General features: G+C 40.9%; 1 protein-coding gene across 1 annotated transcript in view; it reads right to left on the bottom strand.

Annotated features, from left to right (window-relative positions):
- The window catches only part of NELFB (negative elongation factor complex member B), a 65,084-nt gene that overhangs the window by 40,794 nt on the left and 12,001 nt on the right, over nucleotides 1-12,289 (bottom strand). The window contains exons 2-3 of the mRNA XM_068123459.2: nucleotides 7,964-8,090; nucleotides 2,113-2,273 (exon numbers count right to left, since the gene is read on the bottom strand). Coding sequence (XP_067979560.2) covers nucleotides 2,113-2,273; nucleotides 7,964-8,068 — 266 coding nt within the window. The 5' untranslated portion in view covers nucleotides 8,069-8,090. The remainder of the gene's footprint in view (nucleotides 1-2,112; nucleotides 2,274-7,963; nucleotides 8,091-12,289) is intronic.

Raw genomic sequence — 12,289 nt, 5'->3', positions numbered from 1 at the left:
CCTGAGTTGCACGAAAAGAATACCGCTTCCCAAGAAAATGCAAGTTTTCGACAGATTTGGGCAGTTCTGGCACAGTAACCTTGTAGGCAAGGACACATCCATGTTGATTACAATACACTAAGGAGTTGACTTTGTGTGCCGTTCTCCTTTGGTGTGCTGCATTCTACACTCCATTATGTGGTCTCAAAGGCTTCATGGGGACGTTATCTTTATCTGTTGACAGTTTTGAACTGTTCTTGAATCTATCACCCCAAGGACATGTATCAATACGCCGGTTTTTAAGGGAAAACCAGTCAGTTTCACCTGGCTAAAGCAACCACCTTGCTACGCTAAAGCTATAGTTGTGTCATTCGTCCAGCTGTATACTTGTTATCCGGAAACATACATCTGGAAAACTGGTACCTGTATCTTTCGTTTCTGTTTATATGTACAGTCTACATACAAAATACAGGTAGTGGACACAAAAAAAGGAATAATTAATTGTCAAAAATGAATACGGAAAACCCTTTCCAACCCACCGTATTTAATTCTAAAGGGTTCTAAAGGGCAATTCTAGAGGGTTATAAAGGGAGATGCTAAAGGGTACTTCTAAAGGGCAATTCTAAAGAGTAATTCCAAAGGGTAATTAATTCTAAAGGGTAATTCTCAAGGGTAATTCTAAAGGGTAATTCTAAAGGGCAATTCTAAAGAGTAATTCTAAAGGGTAATTCTAAAGGGTAATACTAAAGGGTAATTCTAAAGGGTAATTCTAAAGGGTAATTCTAAAGGGTAATTCTTTAAAGAGTTCTAAAGGGTAATTCTAAAGGGTAATTCTAAAGGGTAATTCTTTAAAGAGTTCTAAAGGGTAATTCTAAAGGGTAATTCTAAAGAGTAATTCTAAAGGGTAATTCTAAAGGGTAATTCTAAAGGGTAATACTAAAGGGTAATTCTAAAGGGTAATTCTAAAGGGTTTCATTTGTTTCTAGGCCTTGCCTATTTTGTATTAAAAATGCCAAACTGAACCGCTTCCTTAGGAGACGAGTGCGATGTTTTTTTAAAACAAAAGCTTAGGAAAAAAAAGAAACAATTCCACCACCCCCCCCCCCCCCCCCACCCCTCTAATTAACATCGGTGTCGAGCAGGTTTGTTTCTGGTTTTCCATCCTTTAATAGTCATATGTCATTTTAAATGGAATTAAAAAGCTTGGAATGCCAGATAATTCCATTGGTTAAAATACTATGGAAGTGCAGGGGAAGGTTTTTTTTTTTTTTTTTTTGAGTTGTGCAAAAGGGTTTTTAACCTGGCATGAGTACAACAACAACAGGCATTTAAAGGCCATTTCCCCTGCTAGAGTGGGGGTTAACCTTGCGGGCCCCATGACAATCTTCTCCATTTTGCCCTATTTTCTGCATCTCCCCTTGTTAACCCCCTTGCCTGCATTTCTTCTTTGACCATCTTTAACCAAGTCTTTCTCGGTCTTTCCCCGTCCTCTACTTCCTTCTACATTCATTTCCATCACTCTTCTCAACCAGTCACTTTCATCCTTCCTCAACACATGACCAAACCATCTCAACCTGTTTCTTTTCACAGCATCAATCACAGGCTCTATTCCCATCATCTTTTGCAATTCATCATTTGTCTTCCTCTCTCTCAGCGATACTCCGCACATCCACCGAACCATTCTCATTTCCACCCTTTCCAGCCTTCGTTGCTTCTCTACGTTCATTACCCATGTCTCGCTCCCATAAATCATAACACTTCTCACACATGCAGCATACACCTTTCCCTTCAGCTTCAACGACACTCCCCTCCTCGTCAGCACGCCACTCAGTTTCCGAAACTTCTTCCATGCACATCTCACTCCAGCAACCACTGCCGAGTCTGATCCACCTTCTCCATTCAGCATGTCTCCTAGGTAGCAAAATGTTTTCACACCTTTCAGCTTCATGCCGTCTCCAAGATACAACTCCACATTATCTCCATCTGCAGCTCCCTCTCTGCATACCTTACACTTGAATGTAGCTGCCACACTGGTTAATGACCATCTCACACCACTACACTACATTTAACCTGGCAAGAGTGGTGCTAGAAAATGAGGCACTCCTCATCGACCACATCCCTCTTAAGACTTACTTGTCTCTGGCCTTCCCCTCAGCGATAATGGCTGTGCGTGCCAACAATTTCTCTCGGAGCTCATCAAACACCGACTGATGGAAGTCAATGCGTGGGATGCCATGAAGATCTAAGAAGGGCAGTGCAGACTGCAAAGTTGGCAGCAGGATGCCATTTTCCATCTAAGCACAATGGGGTGAGAAGTCATTTACAGAGCAATTTGAATGAGATACCACAATATGAATAAATGGTATTTATAGATGTAAATGATTGTGGAGAATGATATACACAGAGATGCCAGTCGAGTTGTTATCGCCGCACTATTTGAAAACCAGGCCAAAGTCTAACAGTGCCGTAGCCGGCCTTGTTTTGTACTTCAGTTGAAGGGGATAGTATGACCCGGGTGAGGATACCAGTCAGCAAATAATGTAAGTATTAAATTATTTTGAAGTACTCCAAGTTTCTAAGCTGTCACCATGGAAGTGAAGAGATTGCATGAGGAAATTGGTTTATTCTACATGTTTCGAGTCAACCATGCACCGCTTCAATCCAGTAACTTTGCAGTCATGACAAAGGGATTGATTGCAGTGTTATAATAATATTTACTATATTATTATTAACGTTGTTATTATTATTACGAAAACGATGCTACTGTATTAAGAAACCTGGGCTAATTTGTCCGAAGCAGCCTGAAGGTGAAGCATAAATGCACGAAGCCTAAGGCCTATGCATACTGTGTCATTGGAAGACCCGTAACGCCGATGCTTTCGATATTTGATGGTCATTTTAACAATCAGTTTGTTTGTGTTTCACACTGAATGAAAAACGTAGAGGTAGAGCATGCAGATTGTGATATATGACAGGTTTGACGATATGTTCAGCCTGAATGGCATATAAATGAAAATGGTGATGTGTGGGGTCATCCGTCATACACCGTAATGGCATCACAGACGTAATCACATCACATCACCCCTGTCATGTGACCAGATCCTCAGCTGTGATTGGCGTATGTTTGTGAGGGACATACATACATATATACATATACATATACACATACAGTCACGTGAAAAAGTAAGTACACCCCATGTAAAGTTTTGACTTTTTCAACATATTTCAACATACAGCTATTTGATCTTCATTTCAACAATATTGATGGATATAGGTGATATAATATAACAAATATCATGAAACATTTACATTTTGTAGTCCATTGTATAATTTAAATAAACATAAATGCAAATTTCGCATGTGGAAAAAGTAAGTACACCCTTGGCTATAATAGGTGGTATTGCCGCCTTTGGCAGAAACAACCTCAAGTAGGCGTTTCTTATAACTGTCTACCAGTCTCTGACATCGACTGGGAGAAATTTTTGCCCACTCCTCCATGCAGAATTCTTTCAGCTGTGCGATGTTTGAGGGGTTTCTTGCATGCACAGCTCGTTTCAAATCCCCCCACAACATCTCGATGGGATTTAGATCCGGGCGTTGACTTGGACATTCCAGAACCCTCCATTTCTTTCTTTTCAGCCATTCCTTGGTGGATTAACTGGTATGTTTAGGGTCATTGTCATGTTGCAAGGTCCACCTTCAGTTGAGCTTCAACTTTCCGACAGATGGCCTCACATTATCCTCAAGCACCCTCTGGTACAATGAAGAATTCATCGTCGATTCTCTGATGGTGAGCTGCCCAGGCCCTGGTGCAGCAAAGCTGCCCCAAACCATAATATTTCCACCATCATGCTTTACAGTTGGTATCAGGTTCTTGTGGTCAAATGCTGTCTTTGGTTTTCGCTAAACATGTCTTCTGGTACTGTGGCCAAATAGCTCTACCTTTGACTCATCTGTCCAGAGCACATTGTTCCAGAAGTGCTGGTCTTTGCCTAGGTGTTCATTGGCAAACTTTAGTCTTGCCCTGATGTTCTTTCTGGACAGCAAAGGTTTCCTCCTGGCACATCTCCCATGTAGATCAAATTTGTGCAGCCTCTTTCTAATGGTAGACTCGTGCACTTTGACATCAACAGTGGCAAGAGCTACCTGTAGGTCCCGTGATGACATTCTGGGGTTCTTAGAGACTTCTTTCAGCATCTTGCAGTCTGCTCTCGGGCTGAACTTGCTGGGGCGGCCTGGCCTGAACAAGTTGGCAGTTGTTTGGAATCTTCTCCACTTGTAGATGATCTTCCGGACAGTCGAATGATTGATTTCAAATTGTTTGGAGATCTTTTTAAATCCCTTCCCAGACTCGTAGGCATCTATAACCTTCTTTCTGAAGGTCTCAGAGAGCTCTTTTGATCTCGGCATGGTGATGCCGCACACTTCAACAACAAAGAGCAACCCAAACTAAATGTCTGAGGTTTAAATAAGACAGGTTCCTCCAAGATCCTCTCTCACGATGTTGTAATCATTTGCACTTGAGCTGCTGCACCTGATTCTAATTTTAGGTATTTGAAGTAGTGATAAATGTCGGGGTGTACTTACTTTTTCCACATGCGAAATTTGCATTTATGTTTATTAAAATTATACAATGTACTACAAAATGTAAATGTTTCATGATATTTGTTTTATTATATCACCTTTATCTATCAATATTGTTGAAATGAAGATCAAATAGCTGTATGTTGAAATATGTTGAAAAAGTCCAAACTTTACATGGGGTGTACTTACTTTTTCACGTGACTGTAAGAGATAAGTTCTCAAAACAGGAAACATATAACTCAACAAGAAAGAGCAATCAGAGTTTTCAGACCTTCTCCAGGACGTGTTTGTAAGTTGTATTTTGTGGTGTGTTTTTGTACATTCTTTCATTATTTTGTACAACCCCACTTTCATCAGACACACATGACACATTACGTCCTCTTTATAAAACTGAATTGAGGATTGTATTTTAAATACTTTTTTTTTAAAAGAGGCTGTCCTCTGAGTCTTTTGGGCCATCAGGATCCTATGGCTCTTTTTGGTCCTCGGGGTCTTTTTGGGTCATTGGGGTGTTTTGATTTATTGGGGTGTTTTGAGTTATTGGGGTGTTTTGAGTTATTGGGGCCTTTTGGGTCTTCAGTCTTTTGGGTCTTTTTGGGTCCTCGGGCTCTTTTGAGTCTTATGAGTCCTCAGGGTCTTTTGGGTTTAGGGTCAGGTTTTGGGTCTTTAGGGTCCTCAGGTCCTTCATGGTATTTAAGGATCTTCAGGTTATGTTGGGGTCTTGGTGGTCTTAAGGGTCTTGAGGGGTCTTAAAGGTTCTTCAAAGGTCCAATGGGTCTCAGCAGTCCAAAGTGTCGAAAGGTACATTCCGATAGTGCATAATTAATAGACGAAAAGTACATTTTCAGCTTTACGATTACGACATTACTTTAAAGTTTCACATCAATCAATGAAGCGGTTCAAGAGATATCATTTTAAAAAGATTTTTGTTCAATCCAACATTGCTGCCAAACGATGTAACATACAAATTATTCAAGGAGAGCATGGTATACGCAAGGCATGGGGAACATATATGTGAAGTTTCCGTTCGATCTGTTCAACTGTTCTGGAGGAGTGGCTTTTTAAAGTTTTATTCTTCAAAAAAACATAGCCGCCAAACCATATGACCTATGACATTATGTTTGTGGAACTTTTTGTTCGTCATGGGTATGCGATCATGCATGTAATGTTTTGCCTCGATCTGCTTAGCCGTTTCGGAGAAAAAGGGTTTTTGGTGGTTTTTAAGGCATTTGTGTTCAAACAAATATGGCGGCCGAACCACATGACCGACTACATCATTATTATTTTGTTCTCCACCAATTTAACCCTCGATGACGCTCAAGAAATTTCATCTTGATCGGATGAAGTTTTGTACTTGTCAAATTATGACGTCATAATGGAGGCACCTATGACATCTTCATTAACATGTGTTATTCCCCATGGAGAGTTCTTTACAATGAGACAGGTCTCAATTTTTTCTAGGCAGTGCTTTCAGAGATATAGAGGTGCAAAGTTTTTTGGTTTTTCCAAGATGGCCCCCAGACCACGTGACCTGTGACATCATAATTATCATTTTAAAAAACGACAGGAGGAGGTACACCGATGGTGAAAATTTCCTGTCAATCGGACCAACGGTTGTAGAGAAAAAGCATACTTATTCTGTGCGGACAAACAGACAAACAAACAAACAAGAAATATGTCATGCATAGCATGTTACTTATAAAATCCATAAAATAAGTTGTTGGCCTTTGATGACCTCAAGAATAATTGGTGGTTGAATTCAGTGGCCTGGTATGCAAATCCTCTTAAAATTTCAAGTTCATCGGATGAAAATTGAGGATTTTAGAAATTGGATCTAAGTTGTTGACCTTTGGCCTATCTTGAACTCAAAATCAATAGGCTTCTTGCTTATGACCAACTCTAGCATTTGGTGAAGTTTCGTGAAGAACGGCTTTAAATTATGGCCTGTAGACGATTGACATATAAACAGACAGAGAGAATAACGCAACCAACCAATATATCAATCAGATGAAAATTGAGAATTTTAGAAATTTGGCCTATGTTGACCTTTTGGCCTATGTTGACCTACAAAAATACTTGGTGGTTGAATTCAGTGACCAGAAATGTAAATTCTCTTCAAATTTCAAGTTAATTGGATGAAAATTGAGGATTTTGGAAACTTGGCCTTTGTTAACCTTTTGGCCTATGTGGACCTCAAAAATACTTGATTGAATTCAGTGACCAGATATACAAAACCTCTTAAAATTTCAAGTTAATTGGATAAAAATTGAGGATTTTAGAAATTTGGCCTGTTGACCCTTTGGCCTATGTTGACATTTTGGCCTATGTTGACCTTTTGGCTTATGTTGACCTCAAAAATAGTTGGTGGTTGAATTCAGTGATCATATATGCAAATCCTCTTAAAACCTCAAGTCAATCGGATGAAAATTGAGGATTTTAGATATTTGAAAAAAAGTGGTTGACCTTTTGGCATATGTTGACCTTTTGTCCGATGTTGATCTGCAAGATAGTTGGTGGTTGAATTCAGTTAGCTGATATGTAAATCATATTCAAATTTTAAATCAATTGGATGAAAATTGAGGATTTTAGAAATTTGAAAAAAGTGGTTGACTTTTGGCCTATGTTGACCTTTTCGCCTATGCTGATCTCAAAAATAGTTGGTGGTTGAATTCAGTTTGCTGATATGAAAATCCCATTCAAATTCCAAGTCAATCGGATGAAAAATGAGGATTTGAGAGATTTGATATTGTTGTTGACCTTTGGCCTATATTGACCTTTTGGCCTATGCTGATCTCAAAAATAGTTGGTGATTGAATTCAGTTAGCCGATATGTAAATCCTCTTCAAATTTCAAGTCAATCGGATGAAAATTGAGTATTTTAGAAATTCGAAAAAAGTGGTTGACCTTTGGCCTATGTTGACCTTTTGACCTTTTGACCTCAAATACATATAGGACTTTGTCGGACCACAAACTCTACCATTTGGTGAAGTTTCATGAAGATCGGTTGTAAATTGTGACCTGTAGGCAAGCATAAGTGAGTGGACAGACAAACACACAAACACACAAACACACAAACACACAAACACACAAACCGGAGCACTCCTTGATCAACATACTTGCAAAAAAAATTTTTTTTTTTTTTGCCAAGCAATAACGCATCAGACCAACCAATATACTTGAAAAATCTTCGATTTTCACAAGTGACAAACAGACTCAAATGCAATACCTTCTCCTCTGGCGAGTCAAGTCAATATCAATAATTCATTTTGAATAATAATTAATTATTACTCATTTTGAAAGTACCAAGTGACAACTGTTGCTTAAATAAAGGACATATTCTTTAAAAAAAACAATTAAAAAAACTCCATTTGGAGTAAGTGTCAAAGAAACTACAGCATACCTGGAACTGTTCGATTGCTTTAAGCGGGTCCGTGCAGTTGGTAAGGGTCTCTCTGAGGTCCTCCCCTCCAGAAATCCCAAGCTCGTCCATCCCCACTGCGGCCATGGCACAGCTGGCTCGCCTATATCTGTAAAATAATGTTTTCATGCAAGACATGAGAAATATCATTTATTTATTTGCTACCAAAATAAAAACTCTATTCACATCAAACTCCACACGCCATTATAAGGTACAGTCCTGCACAATACGATACAGCATCATGTCTCTACTACAACCACTTCTTTAACGGGCCCTAATAATCCCACCTTATTGTGGTGTCGGTCACAGAAAGTATATTGGTCCAAGTCTTTCACGAATAGATTGACCAGGCCTGGCATTTGACTGAAACCCCCACAAGGTTGCTAGCTTGTCCGTAGTGGAGCTCCCCTTGACTGTTCGGGCGTTGCGATCATTTGTGGGAGTATACAAAGTACTCAGCCGAGTCCTACGTGGCTATAGTAAGGGAAACATATGAAAATCTGTTAACTAAATTGTTACCAAAAAATTTCTTCACCAATATGTTTGTAAAGGTGTGTAATAACATGTGTTAAAATGTTGAAGGTCAACTCCTGTGGGAAACCCAGAAAAAAAGCTGTTGAATTCGGGTACCGAAAAATTATTTTCGAGAATTTTTATTTTTTTTAATCGGCCCTTAAGTAACTTATGAGGGGTCAAATAAGGGTTTTTCATGATTCTGAGTTGATTGTTAACATTTATATTTCACCACAGACACTCCTTTGTGGAAAAATAATTTCTAAATATATCTCATTTTCTACTTTGTAGGACATGGAGTCCAGCAATATGGATGAAGGCGTTACTCCACCTGTGCTCAATTGCTTCATCTGTGCACGCTCGGATACACCAGCTGAAAGGCTCATACAGGCAACTCCAAAGGGATACTCAACTTTATTGAAACAAGCAGAAACTGTCGAAAATGTTACTGTTGTGGAACGTATGAAGGAGGCTCAAAAGGAAGGAAAACTGAGGTACCACCAGAAGTGTAAAAATGATCTGTACAACAACTTTGTTGCAACCACCAAGAAGTCAGCTCAAGCATCAAAGGCAGAGAAAGAGTCATCAAAGTTGAAGAGAAGACGCACTACTTGTGAGTTCAGTTCATCAACTGGCTGCAGTTCTAGAAGATCACAGTCAGTTGACCTCCTGTATAAGGATGTATGCATTCTTTGCAACCAACCAGCCCAGCTCTACAAAAATAATCCAGCACAAGCTAGAAAGAAATACAGAGTGCCAGATAATTTGACTGCAGATACACTGAAGGCAAGCTTGCTGAAGACAGCACGGAGTCGCGGGGATGACTGGGGCACTGAAGTCACTGGACGCCTGGAAGGGATCAACGACTTGGTAGCAGAAGAAACACTGTACCATTTGCGATGCAAACTTATGTTTGCGAGAGGTGACAGTTTGTCCAAGACTGATGAGGAAGGAAAAAGGAAGAGAGGACAGAGGAGTATTGATGAGGAGCGAGAGGCAGTTTTTATTGAATTCTGCGAATGGTTAGACTCAGAATTAGAGCATGGGGTAATGAACATGGACCAAGTCCATGAAAAGCTGCAGGAGTTTGATCAGTCACCAGAGAAGAGCCTTTCTTATTCAAAGCATTGGCTAAAGATAAAACTTCTAGAGAAATACGAAGACACCTTGTATTTCACAACACAGGAAAGAAGGGCAGATGTACTCTGTCTCAAAGATGGCACCGACAATATTCTGCGAGTGCATCATGCTAATCTTGACCATGGAGATGAGAAGACTCAGATCATAAAGACGGCACTCAAGTTCATATCCAATGATATTGCCTTGATTGATTTAGGTCCAAAGTCATACCCCACCACACACAGTATGACTGACATCGATAGTCAGCTGACACTTGTTCCTGCAAGCCTTCAGATGTTCTTGAGACCGATTGTCAAGACAGACGAAAGAGTTGCCGTTTGGGGGCAGAATTTTATTAAGGCCTGTCGACCTCGGTCTGGAGTATTGCCACACCAAATGGGGCTTGCCATACAACTTGATCATAGATTTGGGTCAAAATGGATGCTCAACAAGTTCCACCGGCTGGGATACACTGAGTCTTACACGGAGACACAAAACTACAAATACTGCTTCCTTAATAGTAGGAGTGGAGATGATGTTCCAGATACTTCTGGCACTCTTGACACCATTGTGGAGGAAACCGATGAACAGATCAATGATGAGGTTGCGGTTGATGCTGCGCTTGAGGATCAATCAGTGAGGACAGCCAAAGTGCCAGCCAGTGAAAGTGAATTGTCAAGTAATGATCAGGTGGTCTTTATGGAGGTTGGGGAAACAAACAATGCAGTCACTCAGTTTGTTGGAGACAATATAGATTTAAACATTGTCTCTATTCACGGAAACACTCCCTTTCACTCAATGGGTTGGATCGAAGTCACCTCTCCGGCACCACCTTTGCCAGATCCACAGACAACAGCAGCTTTCCCCCAGGTGAAGTTGAAGGCACTCGACAAAGCTAAGATCCTGAGAGGAACTGAAGTAAAGATTATTCCATTTACGAACAGGAAACAGATAGGAACGAACGCGATCATGTTTCTCCCCCTCGCTGAGCTTTCCTCCTCCCTGGCTCATGATCAGCCACTCCTCACTCCAGGTGACACACTCTGGGCAGCGGGGTGGGTGATCAAAGCCAACGATCCTGAGTTCCCACACTCCAACTGGAATGGCTGGATGAAGAGAATCCATGCTAATGATGCAAAGCAGAGCACACAGATCGAGTTCCTCCCAGTTATTGAAGGAGACCCTAATGACCTCAACACCATCTTCACCACTCTGAAAGAGTGCATACGGCGCGCTGGGGTCGCTATAGTGACCTTTGATCTTCCGATTTGGCTGAAGGCTGTGAATATAATAAAGCAGGCAAATCTACCCGTCATTCCAAGGTTGGGTGGTTTTCACCTGCTGAAGTCTTATCTTGGATCAATGGGTAACATCATGGAAGATTCTGGACTACTAGATGTGATCCAGTTGATCTATCCTGGAAGTACGACAGCCAACCACATCATGGATGGAGGATGTTTTGACAAGGCAATCCGTGTTCACCTCCTCATCGATGCAGCCATCTATCAACACATCATGAAACTTGCCTTCACTGAGGAGGAGCATGGTGACATGAAGACCTTCATGGAGAAGGTGGCTGATGGGAAGATGGGAGCCAGACACTCAGACCCAGTAGTGCCAGTGTTTGAGCAAAGGTTTGAAGAAACCTTCAAACGACTCGCAAAAGGAGGAAGAACACCTGCACTCTGGGTGGAGTACCACCACATGGTAGATGTGATCAAGGTCTTTATCAGAACCGAGCGACTTGCAGACCACAATGGGCATCTGTCCTGCATTGTTACCAAGATGCTTCACATCTTTGCCGCTGTAGGCCATCATCAGTATGCCAAGGGCGCACGGCTGTACTGTCAACTCATGAAGGAACTAGAAACTTTGCCTGCTTACAGACACCTTAGAACGTCTCACTGCCCACGGGAACCACATTGTCCGTTACTCAAGTCATGAGTGGTCCGGCACATGGTGGTGTGACATTTGCATTGAGCAGACATTAATGAAGGCAGCCAAGTCACAAGGTGGACTGAGCAGAGGAAGAATGAGAAATAGTTTTTCTGGCCACAAATGCTGGGTGCTCACCCTCAGTGAGCTACTTTGTGTGTAAATGTAAAAGTGAAAATATAAATGTTAACAATCAACTCAGAATCATGAAAAACCCTTATTTGACCCCTCATAAGTTACTTAAGGGCCGATTAAAAAAAAAAAAATTCTCGAAAATAATTTTTCGGTACCCGAATTCAACAGCTTTTTTTCTGGGTTTCCCACGGGAGTTGAACTTCAACATTTTAACACATGTTATTACACACCTTTACAAACATATTGGTGAAGAAATTTTTTGGTAACAATTTAGTTAACAGATTTGTGAAATATCTCATAAAATGCCCTTACTACTATGCTGGCTTGCTAGCTACTGCCTGCAAAACATCCAGCGAGAGGATAGTGTGGTCGGATGAGTTACTTCGTGCCTTCAGGGCTGCCCAGAATTCTCTTAAAAACCGCAAGACAATCACGATACCTCGACCTGATGATTTAATGTGGATTGTCACTGATGGGTCTGTCAAGAACAAAGGCATTGCAGCTACAATGTATGAGCACAGGAATGGTGACTTGCTCTTAGCGGGGCTCTTTAATGCTAAACTCCGTAAACACCAGGTTACATGGCTGCCTTGCGGAGTAGAGGCA

The sequence above is a fragment of the Myxine glutinosa genome, chromosome 7 (assembly GCF_964187855.1).
Source record: "Myxine glutinosa chromosome 7, kmMyxGlut1.1, whole genome shotgun sequence".
Classification (NCBI taxonomy): Eukaryota; Metazoa; Chordata; class Myxini; order Myxiniformes; family Myxinidae; genus Myxine; species Myxine glutinosa.
This window is presented reverse-complemented; position numbering and strand designations above follow the sequence as displayed.